The 21,260-nt window shown below is 45.8% G+C and overlaps 1 protein-coding gene across 2 annotated transcripts in view; it reads left to right on the forward strand.

Moving 5' to 3' along the window:
* The window catches only part of DNER (delta/notch like EGF repeat containing), a 277,810-nt gene extending 259,559 nt beyond the window's left edge, over positions 1-18,251 (forward strand). For both annotated transcript variants that reach the window (XM_080799207.1, XM_080799206.1), the window contains 3 exons: positions 1,932-2,063; positions 11,222-11,468; positions 17,239-18,251. In XM_080799207.1, coding sequence (XP_080655333.1) covers positions 1,932-2,063; positions 11,222-11,468; positions 17,239-17,350 — 491 coding nt within the window. In that variant the 3' untranslated portion in view covers positions 17,351-18,251. The remainder of the gene's footprint in view (positions 1-1,931; positions 2,064-11,221; positions 11,469-17,238) is intronic.
* Positions 18,252-21,260: the final 3,009 nt, after the last annotated feature.

Below are 21,260 nucleotides of genomic sequence, written 5' to 3' on the forward strand. Positions count from 1 at the left end.
GGACTTGTGGAGCAGAGGGGAGCTTTTGAGTTTTGCCAGGAGGTGGAGTCACGGAGAAGTCAGGCTGTTTCTGCAGCTGTGGCTGCAAAGGTAACAGGGCATCTTCTTGAAGAAAGTGCAGTTTTCAGATGCCCAGCTCAAGACAGCCATTGCCTAATAAATACTTCAATTAAGCTTGTCTTCCCAAATGGTTGGAAAATAGTACTGGTGTATATATATTTGTCAAGGCCTTTGACTTAGTCCTTTTCATGTTTCTCAGCACGTTCTTGTTTATATGTCTCCTCAACCAGTCTGCCACGGAATGCCGGCTGTAATTGGTTAGTCTGTGCCCTTTCATGCTCAAAGCGATCGCCCCATTAATAGCAAGACAACCTTCGGAATAGGTTAGTGAGAGGCAATCAATTTCATGTCTTTCCCATTGATGTAAATGACTATATTTATTGTGGGAAACACTCACTTAGACACTACTGAATTACAATCAACCTAGGAGGGCCTCGAAGTAGTAAATGTTTTATTCGACAGATTTCACTTAGTTAAAAATAAAATAGTCAGATGCCAGGTAAGAAACAAGCATGAAATGAAACAGACACGAAATATATCAGCGTGAGATTCCTGCTCTAAAATGGGCTGGGAGTGACATATGGTGGTTTTATAAATGTGAGGTAAACCAGGAGCAGAGAGGAAAGTACTTTAATACTAATTAAGTAAGCCTAGAAGTGACTCTCCACACGTACACGGAAACATTGCCTTTGAAAACCGACAAAATACTTGATTTTGCTCCTTGGCTTTCATGGAGGATTGTAGCAGTGCTAGGGGTGGGGGGGGGGGTTGGTTTGTTCTGTTTTTTGAGTATCACTTTTTACATGTCTCTAAGCAAACAGAGATATATTTTTAAAGTTTCTTTCTCTCGTTTTTCAAACTCTTAAGAGAGATTGCCTCAATTTGAAGTGTCCTGGTCCATTCATTTGATGCGACACCTTGTGGCTCGAGACACATACCCATCTTGTATTGACTCGTAGTATGGCTTAAACTCAGTAAAATGGCTTTGTGTGTGTAACTTGTGAGAACAAGCTGTTTCCTGTAAGTTGGTGTTTGGACCACCATGACATCAGCCTATGGTCTGGTTTGTTAGTTTAAACCAGTCTCTCTGATGGCGGCAGGGGTGCCCCAGAATGTTGGGTCTAGACAGGGTCAAGAGCTCCATTTTTTCATCATGGGGGAAGGATAGGCTGGAGTGAACGTGAACTTCCCTGGGGCCATCATTTCCCAGGGGAGGCTGAGTCAGGGCTGGGCTAACCCTAGATCTCAGAACTGTCTTTTCTTTGCGGGGGGGGGGGGGGGGCTGATGCTTTTCCTGAGCATTTCCATCTTTTCCAGAAACATAGCCAGGCATTTGGAAAATGAAGTAAATGTTCATAATTGACTCTGGCTAGGCATACAGCTGTGCCCTAGAACTATCCAGAAAATAGTCAAATATCCAGGCTCACACACTCAAACACTTGGCCACAAAAAAATACCGCAAATTGTGAGTCTTTGGCTTTCTGGAGTTTCAGAAAAATAAATAAGAAGGTTTAGCAGATGAAATTCAGAATAAAATAGAGTTAAAAAAAATCAGGAACCCCAGTTCGCTTTTCCCATCAACCTCAAAAGGTTTATTCAGACATAAGAATCAGCCTCAGTTAACTTTTTGACTTGACTAAAGGAGATTCTTTTGATGAGTGCCTTTTTTTTTTCTTTTTTAGTTTGTTTAGGCAAAAGGTCCCTTGTCTGGTGTTTTGGGGAGAGTTCCACACTCTATGTACACAGCCAACTGGGCTCCGTTGCTAGAGATCATCACCCTGGCTTCAGATCGCCACTTGGCCAGAGCAGTGATGGGTGACAGTGTCACTGGGGCAGGCAGCTGTCATCACCGGGTTTCTTTATCTCTGTAGGTGACGAGTGTGACATCGACATAAATGAATGTGACAGTAACCCCTGCCATCACGCCGGCACCTGCCTGGACCAGCCCAATGGTTACACCTGCCACTGCCCCCACGGCTGGGTGGGTGCAAACTGCGAGATCCGTAAGTATTTTTGCTGGTATTTAACCTCGAATATTCATTCAACGAGAAGAGGATGCTGAGCATGCCCAGGTGGCCCCTGTCAACGACAGATGGGCGGTGAGCCAGAGAGCTAACCTCAGTCACCTGTGGCCCCGGGTACGTCCCAGAGGAGTACCTTTGCTTGTTGCTCTGTGCCCTTCCCCCTCCTTCCTGAGTCTGAATCCAGCCTTTCTGCTGGGATGGGAATGTGCAGATGTCATCCAGAGTTCACGGCTCCTAAGACAGCCAAAAATGTGCCGAACAGAGGAGCATTAGAATCGTATCACAAAAAAGAGTCTTTGTGTTAAAAACATGCAAAAAGACACAGAATAGAAACTCGCTTTGCATTTATGTCTTCAAGAGTCTTCAAACGTGTTAGGTTCCATCCGTTGCCTGGAGAACAGTCCAGCGAGGATGAAGGTAAAAGGAAATCGGAAAAATGTTTCGAGCTGCAGAGAGTGAAGAGTTCTCTCTTAAAGATAAGCCCACCGAAGTTTGAAAATGTCATAATCAAGATTTCATGTATTAAATGAATGGATCTGCTATCGGATGGAGGGGAAAATTAGCAGCTCAGTGGAGTTCGGTTTTCCAGCTATTTGGGAAACTGTGAAAAATTCAACCCCGAAAGGGGTTTTCTTCTCACTGAAATTCATTAGGGTTGTGAATCTTCCATAAGGTCCCCTTCCTGGCCTCTCTCAGCCCCCCCGCCCTTGTCTTCGGGTAGAGATGGCTCTCTGCTCTGCGAGTTTGGGAGGAGGCAAAAACATATGCATATGCCCCGTCTGTCTGTCCATCTGTCTCCTTCTGGAGCTGGCCTGCTGTGGCCTCTCCTCCTCTGTTCTGTGTTTCAAGAATGACCTCCCATGGGTGGTCCAGCAGCACCTACTTGGGCCTGTCTCCTTCCCAGTATGGGCCTGAGGTAGGGGCCACATTCTCCAAAACCAGTTTGACCAGTAACGCTCTCTGGGCTCCTCCCTGCTTACTCTTTGTCTCAGAGCTTCAGAGGGGAAGAAAGTCTTTGTTTTCTGGTCTCCCCATCATTGACTTTCCTAAGCTCCCCTGGAAAGAGTGGTTGTAGGACCAAATAGCCTTGCTGAACATGGGCAGGAAGTCCTGTCTTGTTGAAGAAAGACACAGAAAGGGATTCCATGGTCCAAAGGCCGATGGCTACAAGCTGGTGTAGGATGTTAAGTCCAATCGGGTGGAATCTGTTATTGGAAAGCATCCCAGACTTGGGTCAACAGGACCGTGGTTCTTTCCCTGGCAGGACACTCATTGTGTGGCTGCATTGAATTATGCCACGCCTCAGTTTGTTTACCCATAAAATGGGACCAGTTTTCATTCTGAAATTTGGCAATGCTGTTGGAAATGATAAAGATTGTGCCTGGGGGCAGAGTAATACCTATTTATAACTTTTAAATCTTAATTATGAAAACAAGTGGATAGGAGAGTATGGATAAAAAGTCAGGAACACACAAGAGGCCCTTAAAAAGTTTTTAAGCAAGGCAACATAATTATAAAAAATTGAAATTTTATTTCTCCAGTGATGATGATATAAGCAAAAGATATACAAAGATGGAATAATTGAAAGGGGAAAAGTTGGCTTCAAATTCTAGCTCCATCATGTGACCTGGATGAAGAAAATGTACCTCTTGGGGCCTTGTCATTCTCACTTATAAGATGGTGATGGGAAGATGCTGTGAGGCGAATATGTGCAGACTTCTGCTATGCAGTAGGCACTAAATAAATGCAATTTTCTGTGGCTCATATACCATGAGCTCCACCTTGGAAGGAGCAACCTTTGACAGCTGTCTTTTTAGATGATGCATGCCCAGGGCGTGGGCCACACTGAATGGCCAGGTTCGAGGGGGCCCATCACACACCTTGGTCCACACTAGGGCTCTCTGTTTGCCCAGAATAGCACTTTCCATTTGATGATCTCAATTGCACCTCTCCATTAGGCCAAAGGTGCTAAAATCAATGTCATCACAGATTAAGCTTTGCTAGGTCTGGGTGTTGGATGCTTCCACCCTTGACCTGAGTGTAAGAATGGAGAATGTGCAGCTGAGGTCTGCCATGACACGTAATGACATGTAACTGCAACTGGTGACCAGCATCTAGAGAACTGGATCTGAATCAAATGGGATGGACCCAAGGACCAGGAGAGGAGAGTGCCTGGGTGGTACAAGGTCAGGTGGTTAGATCCCAGTGGGAAGGCTCTGATGTGCACAGAGAAGAGGGAGAACTGTAACCCACAAAGCTGCATAGCACAGATGCCTCCAGAGTTGTCAAAACAGTGGTAAAGTAGCCTCCCATCAGTCTGGCCTCTGCCTCCAGAGGCCACATTGTCTGCCTCCCTCTCTTGCTTAGCCTGTTTCAGCCAAAACATCGTTCTGTTTTCTCTTCCGTGGACAGGTCAAGTTTGTTCCTGCCTTCAGGGCTTTTGCCTGTGCACTGCCCTGTGTCTGGAGTTTTTAGATTTTAGCACAGCTGTCTCCTCTGCACATTGACTAACCCAATAGTGCATGTTTCCTAGAAATTTGCCCTTTTAGAGGCAAACTGTTCCCTGATTGGTAATAAGGAGAAAATCTAGCCGACCATAAAGATTTACCAAAGCCACCCAGAAAATTAATCCAGAACTATCTAAAAGGATCATTTAAATAGCTCTAGTGTTTTATCATTACTCTGAAACAAATGCAAACCCCAAGTCCTGGAAAGTAACAAAACAGCCTGGGAAAATTTTCATGATCTGCCATCCATTCTTACCAACTTGGGACTGACCACAATTTTGTTATTGGGTTTCAATAAAAATTTTACCTTCCTAGAGTCAAGATCTAACACTTACAATTCCTATAAATGTTTCTGTAGTGCTGTTTTGTATCATCTGTGTAGGAGCTGTGAGGTTTATACAGTTAAAGTTGCAGTCAATCTTGCTGACCAAGAACAGCTGGACAGTAAAGGACAATGAAGAGTTGAATCTATGGTTAAACTATTAAATTAATGGTTTTCTGCAGTTGACAAATAGGTGAATAGGCCATCCTGGATTTGTAATTCAACCAATAATCAAGGGCCTCTTATTATCAAATATTGAACACTAGGCCCAGGAGGTAAAGATTAATGTAGCAAAATAAATAAATAAAGATTAATGAAGCAGCGTCTGGCTTTAGGAGCTCATAATCCATGGTGGGGGGGGCAGGTGGGGGGTCATGATATGGGGTGGGGTTGCTGTAGGTTTTCTGCAGACTGCTCTAGGAACCCAGGGAGGGGGCCTAGAAGGAGTCTACATGGACATCTTGGGACTCTCTTCCCCAAAATGCATGGAATTTCGTAATGGTTGAAGAAACCCATGAAATGATTATGTTACATGGAAAGTCCTTATCATACAAATTGGTTGGGTTCTTTGGTTCTCATTTTTGTATAAACTAGGATACTTTAAAAATAAAATTAATTAATCTTCTACCTCCTCCAGACCTCCTCTTTGCTCCCCAAAGGTAACAATCATTAGCTATTTATTGGGTCTATTTCCAGATGTATTCAGTCAATTTTGTAAGTCCTCATTTCCTCCCACACAATTGGGACCATTCTATACGTACTGTTTAGCTTCTTGTTTTTCTGCTGAATAGTATATAGAATGTGTATCCATGTTGGCTTAGGCAGATCTCCCTCACTGGTGTAACCCCATGTGGCCCCCAGTCTAGCCTCTAACCCTTTCTTTATATGCAGCCAAAGGCATCTCTTATTTTCTTTTAGTTTTCTAAAAATACATAGCCTCTTTCCTTTTTAAAAAATTTTTCAGTTCTTTTTATTGTGGCAAAATACACATAACATAAATTTAACCATCTTGATCGTTTTAAGTGTATAGTTCCGTGGTACTGAGTACATTCAACCTGTGTGCAACCTTCCCTATCATCCATCTCTGTAACTCTTTTCATCTTGAAAAGCTGAAACTCTGACCCCATTAAACGGTAACTCCCCGTGACCCCTTCCCGAAGCCCCTGGCAATCACCATTCTAGTTTCTTTGTTTCTTTCTTGCTGTTTTTTAATCTCCCCTTTGCTTCATGCCCCAGCCTCTGGCAACCACCATTGTACTCTCTGTCACTATGAATTCAGGTTTCTTTTTTCGTTAGATTCCACATATAAGTGAGCTCATGTGGTATTTATCCTTCTGTATCTGAACTGTTTCCCTTCGCATCATGCCCTGGGCTTCCTCCACGGGGTCGCTGGAGGGGTGTCTTTTCCAAGCACAAATCTGAACACGGAGACCTTCCTTCCCACTACTGCTTCCATCCCTGCCAGTGCCAAGCTTGTCTTGAAGACCAACGACTGAAGGCCACACTGGGGCCTGTGGGACCTGCGAGAGAGAGCCCTTCCTTGCTCCAGCAGCCTCTGGCTTGCTCCCGCCAGTGGCCGCTCTGTTCGCCTTCCAGTCTCTTGTCCTGTTCCCCACCTCCTCCCAGGTCTTGGCCTGGGACCCTGTTTCCTCTGCTCTCGCCTGTCCCTCATTAATACCTGCATACCCGTACAGCCCAGATTCCTGCAGACCCTCACCCCTGGAGCTCTCCTGACTCCCTGGTGAGTTGGCGTTTCCCCTTGTCCTTGCCAGTAGCACTGCAGAGGTGGTCCTTCGTTGGCTTGGCACACTTGTATGTCTGCCGCTACTTTGTGACCATATTTTTTTGTCCCCGTACCCCTCAAAAGACTGGGGGTTTCAGAAGCCAACTGTCTACTTTTCCTCACTCTATATCCTGGAACCCAGCGCCATGCCTAGTATATAGTAGGTGCCAAATTAATGGTTGTTCAGCAAACGGATCCTACAAAGGAGGTGAGCTCTTCTCCATACCTTTCCTATGCCTTCCTCTTCTGAAGACTAATGAGAGCTGTTAATATTTTCCAATCTCATTGACTGCCTTGCTTGTATAGATAACTTTTACGTATAGAAAACAGAAGGTAATTTGAAATTGCTCCTCTCAAGGAGTCTAGAAGGATGGTCTCAAAATCATCTGGCTGTCTGATGTCTACACAGCACACACTCTCTCTTTCTATGTAACACAGGTGAACACATCAACTAGACTGGCTACATTCATGTAGGTAAATTAAAAACCAGATACAGGCAGTATGTTTTAGAGTGAAATGTTCAAGTCTCATAACAGCCCTTTTGGTGGAGTGGAGATGGGTCTGGTTTTATCCTCAGCCTGGCCCCGGAAGGCCTCTATCCCCTTGAGCAGCTGCTCCAAGCCCAGCTTCTCTACCTCGCTCAGGATGCTTTGTTTAGGGCTGATTGAAGGGTTAATGCAAAAACACTTTGAAAAATACAAAACCCAGAATGAATTTAGTTGAAAAGTAAATACAGCTGGTCCAGCAGACCCATAAGCGCGACATTTTTCCCTGAACAGTCTGTGTGCACGTGTTGTGGGTCATGCACCTGCTGGAGCCGATGGGATGATTCTGGCCAGCACACTCTGGTGCACCGTTCCTCCCTGAGCTGTGCTGGAGCTGGCCTGTAGTAAGGGATTCATGCAACCGAACTCCTGGGACGCAGCAAAGCACTAGGCTCACGAGGGTCTTGGGACTTCTGCCGGGACCAGGAACGGCAGCTGCAGTCGCCTGGTGCAGAGACACTCTCGGCTTCCAGACCCAGGAATCAGATCCAGCCCAGTTCCAGCCTGGTTAGTGTGTCCAGCAGCCACACTCACTTCTATCAGAAAAGTGTTAGCTGACAGTAAGGTAGGGGGAGAAAAAAAAAAAAAAAAGAAGGAGCAGGGGTTGGGGAGGAGGGAAGCAGAGCTTTTTGGAGGAATTTCGAGAAAGTTCTCCCAAAAGTTCCAGCAGCCTGGAAGGCAGAGTTTGGGGAAGTAGAACAGATGATCAGAAATGCAAGCAGTGTGGGCAGCTCAGGCCTGGGACACCGTGCAGAGCATGTAACCCAGTGTCGTCGTCTTTAGTGGCCATGAGGTTGTGCGCTCGCTACGGATACAGGGTTGACATGATGTGGGGCTATTTACGTGAAGGCAGGCGTCAACGTGAGGGCTCATCGAGAACTCATGTGGCCCTGCCACAGGGATCGGAGTGGAGCCCCCTACCCAGACAGAGGAGAAACAGGGCTGGCTTGGCTGTGTTGACGCTAGATGGGTGTCAGAGCGTACTCTGAGCATTGGACTGCAGCCTACAACTGAATTTTTCAGAGAATGCTGAATTACAGGGAAGCCAAGTGAGTCATGCTCCTCTTATAACCAGAAAAATGAGCGTCTCTCTCCTTGTGCACCAGGTGTTGCCAAATGAAGGGGTTGTGATCTGCGATGGAGGCTTAGTTCAAGCTTCACAAAACACCTTCTCCCAACCATGGTGATCATTCCCTTGCCCGTGAATTATGCTGGTCCATATGCCCATCTGTGAGGTCATTTGGCTGCAGCAGTGAATGCTCTAATAGTCAGCCTCTCGGCGGCATGGGCTTCGTGAGCTCAGGCAGGCAGCCTCGGGTGGCCAAACCAGACCTCAGAGGTTTTGGTAAAAACTCAGGAGTCGTGGGGCACCTGGGTGGCTCAGTGGGTTAAAGCTTCTGCTTTCAGCTCAGGTCATGATCCCAGGGTCTTGGGATCGAGCCCCACATCGGGCTCTCTGCTCAGCGGGGAGCCTGCTTCCTCCTCTCTCTCTATCTGCCTCTCTGCCTGCTTGTAATCTCTACCTGTCAAATAAATAAATAAAATCTTAAAAAAAAAAAACAACTCAGGAGTCGAAAGATCTGAAGGCAAACACACTTCATTCATCTCGTTCTTCTCAAACTTTCAGGAGCCATCAGGGCCCTCTTCCCATTAGGCTTCTAAGAAAGGGCTATGCACACTTGGTTGGCCTTTGCTTGGGGATCTGCCCGTGCTCTTCTCCCGACTGTCACTTTTCAAGGTAAAGAAGAGCTGGTTCTCGGGTTCCGGGCCACTGAGGATGTAGCTAAGAGGAGGATCTGAGTACCCTGAGATCGCACAACTCTCACAGTGCACGGCTTGGTGAGAAGAGTCTGAGCATTTTGTGGGAAGACAGGCCCTTCCACACCCACCTCTGAATCCCATTTCCAGGCACCTGGAGTCCTAATGTGCAAATGATGGCATGGGGCTGGTGGGGCTGTGAGTCAAGTAGAGACAGCCTCCTCTTCCCACATGAGTTTCACTTCTCTCTGGTCTTATCTAGCCCTTTTTATTGTCAAAACTTCCAATCCTGTTCATATCATCCAGAACATTCCACGTGTGTGCAGGTCCACAAACAGGACATAATTGGGCACTCTTGACCTGTTCTAGGCAGGAGATTATGTTGCCTTCTTCCATTTATTTTCCTGCTCAGACAGACTGGTGCTTTTTGAAAGGACACAAGGCAGTGCTTAGTAATCCTGAGCTCACAGCATATGCTTTAGAGGACAGTGTCTTCCTCCTCTTTATCCTCTATCCCTCTTCCAACACCACGCCTGCTCCTTTTTAGGACTGCCCAGCAGCAGACTTTCTTCCTGTTCTTGACATGTTCTTTAACTTGTGCTGCCAGCCAGCTGTGGGGTACCTGTTGCTACTTTCATCCTGTAAGTGAAGAAACCAAGTCTCAGGGAGGTTAGGTAAATGTCACAGCAGGGATTGACAGCAAGGTTGGTGTGGTCCTAAGGCCCACACTTCTACTATTGTGCTGGAAGATAATTCCATGGATGTTTTCTTCCGATGACTTACTGCTTATTTTAAAATACTTTTATAAAAGGACTATGTTATTCCTTTGAAAAAAGCTAGAAAAGACTGAGAAGTGGAATGAAGGAAATAACAATGGCTTATAATCCTGCCTCCTGGTGATCTCTGTTATTCACGTGTGGCTGTGTGGGGCAGACGCTAAGGACTTGGATTCGGACTTGAACTCACCCAGCTAGCGATGCCAATTTGCCATAAAGTGGTGAGAGAGAAAATAATGCATCTTCGATTGGTTGTAATGAGTTTTTTAAATTATTTATTTATTTATTTGACAGAAAGAGATCACAAGTGGGCAGGCAGAGAAAGAGGAGAGAAGCAGGTTCCCCGCCAAGCAGAGAGCCCGATGCGGGGCTCGATCCCAGGACCCTGGGATCATGACCCGAGCTGAAGGCAGAGGCTTTAACCCACTGAGCCACCCAGGTGCCCCAGTCGTAATGATTAAGTGAGATGTTTTCAAAGACTTAACATAGTAGGAAGACAACAAATGTTCATCGTTCCTATCACCCTGTCTTGATCTTTTCAGTGTGTGGATAGACACTCGGACCTCACGTGTGACTGTACCCCATGGCTAGGTCCTATTCGCTCCACTGCTTTTTTAATTTTGTTAGAACAGAATCATCTCTCCAGCTCACTGAGAGCTGAATATTTAGGTGCCTTCCCATTTTTTGACTTTTATAAATTGTTTTTCGGCTTGTAGGGTAGAGAGAGGGTATGGGATTGGGGCCTCTGGCTAGAGCTGTAACATTTTCTTTCTTTAAAAAAAAAACTTGAAAAAATATAAAGTAAAAATGGTCCAATATGAACTTTATTAACTTTGAACAGTGTTAACTTTGAGTGGTGAATATTTGGGGGTTGCACTTACTTAATGAACTGCTTTGGAATGTGTAATAACTGATCATTTAACATTTCAAAAATTGGGATGCTGAGATGAACATCCTTGTACATAGGACTTTATGCATTTATAGGATCATTTCCCTAGCATAAATTCTTGAAATTGGAATTTCTGGATCAAAAGATACTCTATGAAGTCTACATGGGGGGCTGTGTATCGATTCCCACATCCTCACGTCTGCGTCCATGTCAACTGTGGTTCTCAAAAATCTGAGATAATATTTGGGAACTGATAGAGGAATTGCATTCTTGGAGAACTATGAAACTGAACTCTCTTCTACTTGTATTTCTTTGGTGGATTCCTTTTTATAAGCTTTGCCCATTTCCCTATGGTGTGTTTTTGGTTTTTCTTAATGATTTATAAGATGCCTTTATATGTTAAGGGCATTAGCCTTTGATCTGGGTTATGCATGGAAAAGAATTCTTCCCAGTGTGGACAGCCCTTACATCTTGGTTTGCCAAAGCAAGGACAGCGAAGACCTCCCCGTTCCAAAGGTTATGGCTCACATTCGGTCATTTGCTTATTTTTGCCTCAGATCTCCAGTGGAAGTCGGGCCACATGGCGGAAAGTCTCACCAACATGCCCCGGCACTCCCTGTACATCATCATCGGGGCCCTCTGCGTGGCCTTCATCCTGATGCTGATCATCCTCATTGTGGGCATTTGCCGCATCAGCCGCATCGAGTACCAAGGCTCCTCCAGGCCAGCCTACGAGGAGTTCTATAACTGTCGTAGCATTGACAGCGAGTTCAGCAACGCCATCGCCTCCATCCGGCATGCCAGGTGGGCTGCGGGGGGAGGGGGTGAAGGGGGAACAGGGCTGAGGGAGATCCCACTTCCACCTGTGCATTCCCGGGACAGGGTGATGTTGTGAACAGGACTGCACACCTGCAAAGAGGATTTCACAGACGAGAGCAGAGGTTTCGTCTGGGGGGAGGACAATGAAGCTGCTTTGTAAGCAGCCTCTTTGTGTTTGCTGCTAGCTTTCTGTTTTCATTGGATGCATTCATTCATTTAATTTGTGTTTATCTGCGCTGGAAATAGCCGATTCTTAATCATGGTGTAGGAAACATTTTTTGATGACTGGTTTTTGGAATGTCTCTAGCTACGTTCTTCAAACAGCCTGGATAGAAATAACCTTTGATTTAGGGGCTTACTTCAGGAGAGACAAACAGCTATCATCCTGCTGTCAGTGTTCATATCCTAAAACATGGTGTCCTTTTCTGGAGGAAGGACTGCTGGAGAGACAAGAAGGGAGTGTGGTACCACAGAGAGGGCGTGAGTCGCAGCTACCCCATTACCTGACTTGCTTTCGCACAGACCAGTCGAGCTTCCACAAACACTGTTCCCTCAACTGAAAAAAAGACATAAGTTCCCCTGCTTAGAGAGTTAAGGCACCCAAATTATATTATAAATATTAAAGAATTATACAAGCCAATAACACCATATTTATTTCTCTATTATAACACTAAAAAAATCAGCTAATCTAACATTTTGTTGATTTCTGGAAAGGACAGTTACTACCCGAACCATCATGACAGTGTTTGTTAAAGGACAGCTATCTCTTCTTTTAATTGCTAGAACAATGTAAAGCAAACAATTCAGAAAGTCTGGGCAGTAGGCAAGAGCGGGCTGAACTTGGTGGCTTAAGATTGGGGCTCCCAAGAACCAGCAGCTGCATGACCTTGGCTGAGACATGGTGTACTGGTCTTGCTCAAAACACACGCAGATCCCAAATCCGTCTGAATGGCATAGAAGCGGAGAGGTTCGAGAGGTTCAGAAAGTTTGCCTTCTTCGTGAGAAATCTCCAAACCCAGGACTCCCACCTGACTGGAATCTTGCCACCTTGGTGGAAGCAAAAGTCCAGCCTTATTCTCCAGGGAGAGGAGCCACTGGAAGGAGAGAGACTGGGAGGCATGGGGCAGCTGCCCCAGTGCCGGGTGGACAAGGGTACCTTTCTTCTGAGAGATGCACCCACCTTACTTCTAGAACTGTGAAGGAGAAGGGGAAGGTGCATCTCCTTCCAAGTCGGGGCCCACGCAGCTGCTCCTCCTTGACTTTCCAGGGCGAGCTTGCCAACACGGCCTCCGGGAAGCCCTGAGACCAATCCCTGCCGGCCTTGTTGATTTGACTCCTCCCCCAGCCGGTACATAAAGGGCCTGTCCTAAGGGTCCAGCACATAGTGGGCCTGACTTACTTGAATTTGAAGTCTGTCATTTGAAGGACAGTCTCTGTTAGGGGTTGGTGTGTGGTGTCTTGACATGCCTGATAGGTGGCTTCATTCTAAGGCAGCAGTCTCATAAGGGGCCTGGATGGGAGGTGAAAAAAGGAGAGGCGAGGAGACAAGCTTCTCTGATGCTCAAGAGCCTTCTCTCTCCATTCCCAAGGGTGCTGAGTTCACCAGGAAGGAGCAGAATTGGGGGCGTTATACGGATGTATTGGGAGACCCAAGAAGTCAGGCTCCCTCCAGCCCCAGGGGAGCCTCTGGCTAAGATTCTTTGTGTTCAAGAGGAGTATTTTATTTCAGCCCCGGAATAGTTTAAGATAGATGCTTCTGAGCTTCCTGCTTACATAGCCTGCTCAGAGGATGTTTAACTGGATACTCTTGGAAGGAAAGAATAAACTTGAAAGCATTTACAAACCTGGTTCTTATTTGGTGCCGATTTTTATCAAAAATATTTTCTGCAGAATTCCCAACCAAAAAGCTCCTCCATGCACCAGTGACTGCAGATAAAACCACTGAAGTCAATACAGTACCTTCCCAGATATCTGGAACATTCCCTTTTAAACGTTTATTCAGCTATGACCTGTGGTTTCTACAGCATGGCTCCCTCGAGGTCCGGGCTGGGTCTCTGGCCCCTTTCCATTCCCTTTTCCCGGAAATCCTAGAAATGCATTGAAAAAATATTACCTCCTCCCTAGTTTCTAGCAGTGACCTAGAGCTAAGGCCCCTTTCACAGCCTGTCTCCCAGCTGCTGGCCCGGGGGTGACACTGGACCAGAATGACTGCGGCTTCACTGGCACTGAATCTGAATCCGAGTGGGTCGAATCCGAGTGGGTCGCCTGTGACATTCACGAGGGATGGAGCGAAGAAGGGTCTGGCGATTCTGACGTTGAGGCCGGTGCTCCCTTTTCTCTCTCTCGTTAAGAGTCCTCTGTCCTGTGGCTGCTTTGCTCAGGCTGGAGAGAGTTTGCAAATGAGCAGCAGGAGTGGATAGGCCTTCCAGGCCCTGGAGAGAGGTCCCGTCTCTGGGAGGTTACTCCCGCTCCCCCAGCTCTAAGTGCCTGATCCCAGAACGCAACAATAGAACAGCTATGAAAGGATCCAGCCTTGTTTTCTCAAATAGCACCTTGGAGTTTGGGCCTTTCTCAAGGTCAGGTCCATCTGCATTCCCTGCGTGGTGTTTTATCTCTTGACTTCCAGGGCAGTATGAACTAGAAGAATGCAAGTTCTTTGATCCGCCTCACAACTGGTTTGCAGTACCTTGTAGTGCAAAGTGCAAGTGTACAAGACTTGTCACTGGGTATGTTTGAGACGTCAGTGACAGGAATGCTGCGGTTGCCACCACTTGCATTATGGCATCTGGTTTTGGTCGCCACTGCCAGACTAGGCTAAATCCTAGGGACCATGGACGAGTCTTACAATCTTCATGGAGGGCCCGCCAAATCTCTTAGAATTTACAGACCTTACATTGTCTGGGTCTCTGTGACTACTTAGCTCTGCCTTTGTAGTACCAAAGTAGCAGAGATGCATGTATGTTATTTGAAGGAATAAATAAATACTCGGGCCATGACACAGTCAAGCTCTTACATTGGTTTGGTGCCTGAAAGTTTAAATGGAATTCTATGGGGATTAGCTTATTTCTTAACATCCACCCAATTTTGAGACACTAAGGAAATATAAAAAGCTGTTGGGATTAAAAATTTAAATAGGAATACATTTTCATTTTTTTACTAGATGTGAGCTTGTTCCTGTGATAGGTGTAGGAGATTCAAGGAAAGTCCTGTTTCATCTTATTGTGTTTTAAAGATTTTATTTATTCATGAGAGAGAGAGAGAGAGAAGGAGATTGAACAGGGGCAGGAGCAGAGGGAGAAGGACAAGCAGACTGCACGCTGAGCACAGAGCCTGGCACCGGCCTTGATCTCAGGACCCTGAGATCATGACCTGAGCCAAAACCATGAGTTGGATGCTTAACCGACTGAGCCACCCAGGCACCCCTCGTTTTATTGTGTTTTAAAAGCCATTTTACTTCTATGTGGTGGCTACTGCACTTTGTGTGGAAGTCTGTGTGTCACCTAAGGAATTTGTTTGAATAAACATGTAAGGAGCTAGTTAAGTCATAGTACAGGGATTCCAGCTCCAAGATAGCTCTGGGGGCAGTGATTAGCCCTTTTAAAACCAGGTTATCTTTGTAACCACCTTTATACCTTATGACCCATACTGTAACCACCTTTATACCTTATGACCCATATGACTCATTAGCACCGTGCACACAGCCAGTGACTTGTCTAAATACGAAATAAGGTTCTTGTTCTCTGGTTGACTCAGTGCAAGTATGGCGGCCACGTGGCTCCTCGTGACTGGTTTCAGCACTTGCCTCATCATGCTCAGTGGATCTGAAACACCTGTCCTCAAACCTGCCTTGTCAATATTCAGCCCCATGATGACAATTTAAGACGACAGCCCTTTGAATGATAGTTTGTTGGCGGATTGCGTAACATGGAGGTATTTAACTTTCTAGGTCTTGGAGACACAGATTCTTCTTCGAACTGTGAAGTCATATAAAAATAAAATGGATATTTTAAACACATAGTCAGCCTATCAAGTTGCTTAAAATTTTCCTCTTGGCCAGCCGACTGATGAGTAGGCAATCTGTGATTTGCTAACCCTCCCGTCCAAGTTCCCCCAGGAAACTGTCCCATGACACGTATGTGAGGATCCAGAGGGTTTTTTCCCTGGGATTGCCTGACTTTTGAGATGAATCAATATTATTAGTGGTGTATTGTTACCAATGAATCTAGCTGTTTTATGAGAAAGAGATTGTTGAAATATTTGCACCTTAAAGTAGCTTCTAAAAGTTTCGGCCTGGGGAGGATGTGTTGGAGTCCAGGTGGCTTTGCCCTTTCTCTTTCCCTGGTCTCAGATGATGCTGGCCTTGCTCCATTTAGATACACAAACCATAGGCTGGACTCCAGCTTGATGTAAGCATGCACCAGCGAGGGTGCATGTTTCAGACATGATTGTATTGAAAGCTTTTTCATCTTATGGTACTATCCTTGGATTTCTTGGTGGCAGAATGCATCAACTCTGTAAGTCTGCATTTTGCCTGGTATGCACCTGGCACAGTTTGTGTCTTGGTGCCCCCGAAGGCCAATAAGTCTTGAGTGAATCAGAACAAAAGACTGATGAATGTTTAAAAACAAAAGATCCAATGAAGAATGCATTTCCTCCTTTCCCATTCCATTGTACTTCTCCTCACTCTGTGGAAGACTGACTTTCCAAGATAGCAAAGGGAAAAGAAGGAATGGGGGCCGGGGAGGTAGGCTGAAAGCCATGGTAAATAAGCCCCTTGAAGTCTTTGGGGTGCATCCTACCAGGCTTTTTAAAATGTAAGGTTCCTTTCATGTTTCTTTTTCGAACCTCATTGGACTTAAAACAGTTAAAAAATGTGGTCTATCCAAGGAGGAGGCGTGGTAGGTAAATGTGGAAGATTGTTTGATATGGTACCCCAGGGACTTGAGGGAAGGTGAGGCCTTCCATGGGAAGAGACCACCCAGAAGTTGAATTTATGTTAATAATCTTCCATCTTCAGACTGGTTTGGCAGGAAGTCCTGAAAGTGGATTTTGACACCCCTGGCTTCTGGGCATCAGTCCTGCTGCTAAGAGGATTTAGGCATCCACAGATCTTTTGGGACAATGGCTTGAGCTCCGAGGAAAAAAACCAAAGACCAAAAAACGACAATGGCTTGTGTGTGCGTGGGGTGTGGGGAAGAACAGGTGGATGGCATTGGATGATGGGTGTTGAATTTTGTGGACAAGTATCTCCTTATCTGAAGTCCTTTCCTCTCTCTGCCCTTCTTCTCATGTTGGGACTTCAGATGACCTCTGAGCCTTCCTAGCCTTCCTATAAGTCCCCAGGAAGACTCATATGTTCCAGGCCCTAGAGTGGATATAAAATTAACTTGCCTCTCCAGATAGTTAATGGGTCTCGGAAGGAAAAGACAGATAGATGCGTGTCTTAAAACCTACTGTAGAGCTGTCAGGCCAGACTGCTTTGCCAGGATTTAACCCAGAAGCTTCAACATTCATTTGGACTCCACAGCTCATGAAATCCTTTTTTTACCCCTGCACTGGAGACTAACATGCATACTCGTTCAGCAGTGATAGCCGGATCTCTTAAATTTCTGTGCTTGCTAGAGAATGTCTTTCTTAGGGTATTTTTATTGTTCCTTTTGATTCTTCAGTTTAAGTTATTCTCACTACGTGCCTTTCACAGGACTTGAGATCCACTGTTCCTCTAACCGGGGTCCTCTCTCCCCTCTGGTTTCAGGTTTGGAAAGAAATCCCGGCCCGCGATGTACGACGTGACCCCCATCGCCTACGAGGACTACAGCCCCGACGACAAACCCCTGGTCACACTGATCAAAACAAAAGATTTGTAATCTTTTTTGGGGGATTATTTTTCAAAAAGATAGGATACTACCCTCATTTAAATATTTTTAAGAAAATAAAAAGCTTAAGAAATTTGAAATGGTAGCTGCGCAAAAGTTTTCGGGAGAATATCGAGGAACTAATTTTCTGCAGCTTTTAGTTTGGAAAAAATATTTTAAAAACACGAAATTTGTGAAACCCATAGACTACGTTTTAATGTACTTTCAGCTCTTTAAACTGTATGCTTTGACTAGTGTGTGCTGTCCCCATGGTAGATGCCGTCAGGAAACGCAGCTGGCTTTCTGTGGCTGTTGCGGAGAATAAGTCTAATCGAGGAGAAGTTTCCACGTGACGTGTGCGTGCCGGCTTTCTGAGTAGTTAGGAAACACATGTAGAGTATGACCCATATAACAGTATACCCGTTAACCTAAACGACGTCTGAAATGTTTGTTTCGTGAACCAGAAACTAGTTGCATTTACTATTCCTAACCCGATTGAAATTAGCCTTGCCTTATTCTGTGCATGGGTAAGTAACTTATTTCTGCACCGTTTCGTTGAACCTTGCGGAAATGTTCTCTTGAGTTCGTTCTTGTCATTTTCGTAACAGTCGTCAAGCCAGGCCTCGAAATCGTGCAGCGAGAGGGCCTCGTGAGGCAAATTACGATCGCACCGAATCTCTATTTCCTTTTAGGAGTCAAGGTTTTTATATTGTGAGTAAATTAAATTTACATCGGCGTTGTTCGTTGCTAAGAGGTAGTCAATATAAGAGAGTACTAGTTCCGTAGTGAGTATTTCTCATAGTGCATCTTTATTTATATCCAGGACATGTTTGTGGCTGTATTGCATTGATATGTGCTTCTTCTGATTCTTGCTAATTTCACAGAATATTGAATAAATGTACCAAGTCCAGGATGCACTTGTCTCTCGTTCTTTTAAAATCATAGAACATGTTTTGGGTTTGCTAATGCTGGTCAATCTCACTGTTTTTCACATTTTAACTATGCCAAGGAGCCTTTCCCATTGCCCTCCTGGTCCTCCTGATCTCCTAATTGCCAGGAAACCATCCTTACCTTCTTTATTTTTTTTTTTTTAAGATTTTATTTTTTATTCATGAGAGACACAGACAGAGAGAGGCAGAGGGAGAAGCAGGCTCCCTGCTGAGCAGGGAGCTTGATGTGGGACTCGATCCCAGGACCCGGGATCATGCCTTGAGCTGAGGGCAGATGCTTAACCATCTGATCCACCCAGGCACTCCCTACCTTCCTTTAGACATGAGAGATGGGGAAGAAAAATAACAAGAATTCTCCTTTTAAAAAAAAAATATATTTTTTAAAGATTTTGTTTATTTGGAGAGAGGGAGAGCTTGTGCGTGCACATGAGGAGAAGGGAGGGGCAGACGGAGGGGGGAAACAGTCTTCCCACTGAGCAGGGAGCCCAATGCGGGGCTTGATCCCAGGATCCCAGGATCATGACCTGAGCTGAAGGCAGATGCTTAACCAACTGAGCCACCCAGGCGCCCTCAAGAATTCTCCTTTTTAGCCCTTACTTCGGAGCCTGTCAGTGATGTGCAGGGCACCTGCAGACTCAGGAAATATCTCATATAAGCTGCTGTCCAGTGGAGGTCAAGTGAAATTGCCTTAGCAAACAGCAATTTGGTTCTTAGGAACTGGAAAACAGCTCGAAACCACTGCATATTCAATTCTATTTTGCATCCAAATACACCAAAGTCCTGGTCCTTTTTTTTTCTTTAATTCATTTTGTCTACACATGGCAACATTTGGTAAGGCCAGGAAAAAGGCCCTGAAACCAGGTGCCAGGGAGGTTTCAGGCAAAAAGAAGGATTTATGGTGCGGTCCTTTCCCTCTCTTCCCTCAAACACCTGTCCCCAATCCTACAAACGACATAGCAACACGCCCACACTCTTGATTATTAAATGATAGCTTGCAGTATGTTAATATTTTTAGTTTGCATAAGCACTTGGAAGCAAATTTAGAATAAAATATGAACACGGTCGTCTGAGCATTCGTGGGAACATCACAGATCATGCTTATTTCCATCTCCTCGGAGAGACCGTTGGTTGTGTGGCACGCAGACCCCTCCATCCACAGGAGAGGTCCTAGGAACCTAGGTGGGAGTTCATTCATTTCCCCCTCGACCCCCCCCACCCCCCATGTTCAAGGACAATGTCCATGCTGCTGTCTCTTCCTCTGGAAGCTGTTCCATTCCATCCTCTCAACCTTCCAAGTTCTTTGTGATGCCCCTTGAAGGACTTGTTTGGAAATCTTGTGTCAATCTTGATCGTAATTTGTCTTTTTAAAGCAAATGAAGAAGGAGCCTACTTATTCAGGTCGTGTTGGCTGACCTGCCTTTGGACAGTCTGAGGGCCGACACCATACACATTCAGTAAGAAGACGTCTCACTGAGCATTCGCTCTGCGTCAGGCAGATGGTGACAAAAGGAGTCTCAGGAAGGGACTCTAGGTCACAGTTTCTTCACAACCAGCACCTCATCTAATCCCCAAACAAATAAATGCAGACCCCACTTCTGAGAGCCAGGGAACGTAAACTGCCATGTGTCAGCAGGTTTGAGCAGAGTGGATTCGAATCCTGCTTCCACTGTTTCCCTGCTAACGACTCAGGCCGGAGCTCTGGGCTTCGTCATTTGGAAAACGGGGACCATGATAGTTCCAGAATGCATGTAAATCACTCAGCTCACCTCTAGCTCACATTACTCATGCAGCAAGTTAGTTCTTGCTGTTTTTGCCGTGTTAACGTTGGATAGAGACCGTATCCAAAGCCATCAGTCGCTCACTCTGTGGACTGTGCCTTGTGATCTGTAGTCAGGGCGCTGGGGACGGTGGATGGGTTAGGAGTCCCCCGAAAGCATGGCGCCCCTTCTCTGAGTGTGCACAACACTCTCTCGCTTGAAATGGTTACTTGGCACAATTTGTGAAAACAGCATTTGATGAGCCCGAATAAATGGCACCTGGGGGCTTGACTCATACCACAGGAGAGTTGGAATTAGCCCTTTCCTAACACCAGGTTTTCACAAGGTGAAACAACTGTATATCACAACAGGAACCCCCGCCCTCGGAAGTGTTCCAGCTCATTCTGTAGTGTTTACACAGTTCTTAATTCTTTCAAGGAAATGGCACATGCAGAGAAATTACTTCCAAGCAATTGTAACCGTTGAGAGCTGGTTTCATGGACGTATGTATCCAACACAGTCCAGCTCTGCTCAGCACGGGCTGGCACCTGTGGGCCCTGGATCACCCTTTCTGATCCTGCTCATTAGAACAGGGGCCCATTTTAGTTCCTTGAGGAAACTCTGTACTGTTTTCCATAGTAACACCGGTGGGAATGTGCTATGATGATCTGATTCAACCTGGTGTCAGCCCATTTTGCCCCACCTGCCCCCCTCCAGGGCTCTCTCAGGGGATGGAGGCATGATAAGAGTTCCACAGAAGGTAATTTGAAAAACACTGGACCAGCTAATTGATTCCCAAGACTCTTCATTCCCCAATCGGCCAGTCCACCCACCTGCCCAGCAGGTGTTAATGGAGCACTCAGCATGGCCTTGCTGGGAGGGCTCTTTGACATTGGTCATCTAAGTTAGGACTTGAAGGATGGGTAGGAATTACCAGGTGAAGGGAGAGGAAGGTGATGTGGAGCCTTGAAGAGAGAGAGTGGGTACTTCTGAGAAACTCCAAAAACCGAGTCAGGCTGGAGCGTCGCATGCAAAGTCAAGGTGAGCACGTCTCACTCCATGACCCAGCGAGTTCTCTCCTGGGTTAATGTCCAAGAGCAACCAAAACATGGGTTAGACAAGTCTTCAACAAGAACGTTTATAGCAACTTTTCCATAACTGTCCCCAACATACTAGAAAACCATTAAAAAAAAAAAAAACAGAAAGAGGTACTGA

Source organism: Martes martes (assembly GCF_963455335.1).
Source record: "Martes martes genome assembly, chromosome: 3".
NCBI classification, from domain to species: domain Eukaryota; kingdom Metazoa; phylum Chordata; class Mammalia; order Carnivora; family Mustelidae; genus Martes; species Martes martes.